Here is a 3,808-nt window from a genome sequence, read left to right on the forward strand (position 1 = left end):
CCTATTTAATGAGTTCAAATGCATAAAGTGCAACTGCAGATAAAATTGAGGAGAGTTAAGTGCATTTAACCCTAAATAAATATAATTAAATATAAAAACGAGAAAGAAACTACTTTATATTGACTTTAATGATTAGCTGGATTACTGATAATAAAATTTCACAATTGAACACTGCTAAGCAATTTATTGATAGTAAATTTAAATTTATCAAGTAAAAATCCTGGAAACATGGTAGTTTTGATTTTTGTTCGATTCACTGGTGAAAGGCATCACATCTGCTTTTCATGTAAACAAATAAGATACACGTGGCATGCGCAACCAAACTATTTAGAAAATAGAAAGACGAAGGTTGGATTTCAATCTTCAATCAACTGGCTAGAGTTAGCAGAGAAAACGAAAGAAATGAAAACAGCACAGCTGGTTTTCGTTCCTATTCCAGGGATTGGCCACTTAGTATCATGTGTTGAACTACCAAAGCTTCTTATTGAATGCGATGAACGATTATCGATCACCGTCCTGATTATGAAGCTGCCCTTTGATCCAAAAGTCAGTAGCTACACAAATTCGTTGGTAGAAACTCCGAATTTGCACATAAGGTACCTTGAGCTCATGAAAGAAGAGCCTTCTTCTCAATTGTCATCTTTTCTTTCGGTTCTGTTTCGATTTATCGACAACCATAAAAATTGTGTGAGGGAGGTTCTTGCTGAAATATCCAATTCTGTTTCGTCGCATCTTGGTGGGATCGTCATAGACATGTTTTGCACCTCTTTGATTGATGTAGCCAATGAATTTGGGGTTCCTTCCTATATATTTTGCCCAGGCGGCGCTGCAACGCTTGGCGTTTTATTCCAGTTGCAAAGTCTGAGAGATGATCTCAATGAAGATGTGAGCCATTACGAGAATTCAGACGATGAATTAGCTTTGCCTACTTACATCAATCCTGTTCCAGCTAAACTTTTGTCACCTGCATTTTTTGACAAGGATGGAGGTGGCGACATGCTCCTGGATCAGGTCAGAAGATTCAAGGAGACCAAGGGAATCATAGTTAACACTTTCCTTGAGCTAGAATCCCATTCGATTCAGGCCTTGAGCAATGATAAAACCATCCCACCAGTATATGCAGTAGGGCCTGTATTGAATCTGAAGGGAAGCAATAGTCAAAATCAAGAAACTGAGATGATTATGAAATGGCTAGATCTTCAGCCAGAATGTTCTGTTGTGTTCCTTTGCTTTGGTAGTGGAGGTAGTTTTGATGGTGACCAAGTGGAGGAAATTGCCTATGCACTCGAGCGCAGTGGATATCGATTCCTCTGGTCACTGAGAAGGCCTTCACCTAAAGAAAATTTTCAGTTTCCAAGTGAGTATGAGAACCTGGATGAAGTCTTGCCAGAAGGGTTCTTGCAGAGAACTGCAGCCGTTGGAAAAGTTATTGGATGGGCACCACAGGCGGCAGTTCTATCCCATCCTGCTGCGGGGGGCTTTGTTTCTCACTGTGGCTGGAACTCAATATTGGAAAGCGTTTGGTGCGGTGTGCCAGTGGCAACTTGGCCGCTTTATGCAGAGCAGCAGCAGAATGCATTCCTAATGGTGAAAGACTTGGCAATGGCAGTGGAGATCAAAATAGATTTCAAAAGGGATTTCGTACTGGGTGTGAGCAGTGAGATTTTGAGTGCGGATGTGATTGAAAGAGGGATTAAACATCTGATGGATCCTGAGAAGGAAATCAAAGAGAAGGTGAAGGAAATGAAGGAGAAGAGCAGGTTGGCTCCTAATGAAGGAGGATCATCCTATGCTTCCTTGAAGTGCTTTCTTGAAGATGTAATAGATAGTATTCCATAATTGTTTGTCAGATCTGAATTGTTATAATGTATTGCATAATTGCTTCTTTTTCTTAAATCCATAGCTGAAGATCAACCATTACTAATATCCATTAACTCTGCTATAACCAATTTTACTCTGAAAATCAGTGCTTATTTCTGTTTTTGCTTGTTGGGCTTTCTTCTGTTTTCCCTTTCACACTTTCTTTTGCTATTCTAATCTTCTACGTGGTACTTTGTAGGTCAAATGTAGACTTACAATTCAGTTAATAGTAACAATGAATAGCTAAACTTATTAATTAAACTTCGGAGTTGGTAAAAGTTTAGGGAGTATTATAGTGCTAAACCAAAAATGACGGGACCAAATTGTGACAACTTTATTGCGGCATTGAGAGCAGAGTATATCTTTCACAGCATTTTGTCACACGTAGTTGTGGTGGGTGCCGTTCTAGTTGCAATAATTGGTGCATGCAATTAAAGCATAGTTTACTCTTATAATGCTTGAGAAGGTGGTACGGTTAGGGATGGCAACGGGGCGGGGTTGGGGCGGGGGACCCCTCCCCCATCCCCCGCCCCGCTGCCTACAAACTCCCCCCGGTCCTGCCCGTTCCCCGCCTCCCACTCCCCCCGCCCCGCCCCGCTTCCCCCGCGGGGGCACCCGCGGGGTTAATAAAATTTTATTATAGTTAAATTTTAATAAATAATCAAGTACTAAAATATCAACACATCATCAAATTATTATTCATTTTAATTTTGCAATTGAAACTCATAAAAACAATCAAACAAAAGTTATTTGAATACAATCCAACATGATGAAATAAATACAACTAAAATAGTTAAGTTTTCACTTTTGGTACAAATACAATCACTAATTCATTACTGTGTTTGTGCTTTTTTTTGAGAAAAAAGTGTTATTCTATTAAGTGTAATTAAAAATACTCCCCCGCCCCGTTTCTAAACGAGGGGAAAAAATTCTCCCCGCCCCAAGAGCCCCTGCGGGCAACCGCCCCCATTGCCATCCCTAGGTATGGTTTTTCTTCTAATGTATGTATTATCATTGCAGGCTCTTACCTGATAAGTTTTCTTTTTCCTTGCGTCTTTTTTTTTTTTTTTTTTTTTTGCATTTTGTGAAATTTGAACTCAATGAACACGGAAAGTCCTCAAAATTGACTAAAATAAGGCAAATTCTCATATGCAACTTTAAACTTTGTAGGCAACATGTTCAAAACTTCGTTGGAATTAAATTAATTTACGACCATATAATAGGGAAGAAGTGTGATCCAAATTAGGAAAATATAGATCAAGAAGTGACTGGCATTAGAGAAGCGACAATTAACTTATTTGATTTTTTTTTATTGCCAAATTCCATACACAGGGGAGGGATGCCAACCTTTAATTTTTATTAATCATAAAATAAAAATATAAAGAGTCTAAGAAGGGCCTGAAAAGACCTAAGAACATTTATGAAAACAAAAATTAGGAGTATTCCTCCCGTACAAGTTACAATTTATTTATTTCTGCACATGCAAAAATTCCCTACCATCTAAAATCAAGCTAGCCTTAACCGCTGAAGGAAGTTGTTGAATAGAAGTAAAAAGCGAATCAAAATGAAGATGAAGCGTGGCAAGCTTAGCCGCCATGGAATTTAACATGACTAACTGACGCAGAAAGTGACTGCCAAAGCTCTCTAATTTGACGAAGAAAATTGCACAATGGCCATTTAGACACTGCCCCGAAACAATCAAATAAACAACAAAGAAGAATCAACCTTAACTTGTAAATTCTGGACATTTCTTTCACCACACAATTGAAGACCAAATAATAATGCATGAATCTCTGCCTCCAACACCTCAGCTTCCCCCAACTCTTTATAGAAAGCAAAAACCAAGTTACCTCTGTGATCACAGACCAAACCACCATCTGACACCCTACCATGCACTACACTCGCATCTGTATTTAATTTGCAAAAATTCACCGGGGGTCTCGTCCAG

General features: G+C 38.9%; 1 protein-coding gene across 1 annotated transcript; it reads left to right on the top strand.

Annotated features, from left to right (window-relative positions):
* Positions 1–402: 402 nt before the first annotated feature.
* Positions 403–1,920, top strand: LOC113687713 (anthocyanidin 3-O-glucosyltransferase 2-like). Its single transcript, XM_027205257.2, has one exon. The coding sequence runs from the start codon at positions 403–405 to the stop codon at positions 1,837–1,839; it is 1,437 nt and encodes a 478-aa protein (XP_027061058.1). The 3' UTR covers positions 1,840–1,920.
* The last annotated feature ends 1,888 nt before the right edge of the window (positions 1,921–3,808 follow it).

The sequence above is a fragment of the Coffea arabica genome, chromosome 5e (assembly GCF_036785885.1).
Source record: "Coffea arabica cultivar ET-39 chromosome 5e, Coffea Arabica ET-39 HiFi, whole genome shotgun sequence".
In the NCBI taxonomy this organism is placed as follows: Eukaryota; Viridiplantae; Streptophyta; class Magnoliopsida; order Gentianales; family Rubiaceae; genus Coffea; species Coffea arabica.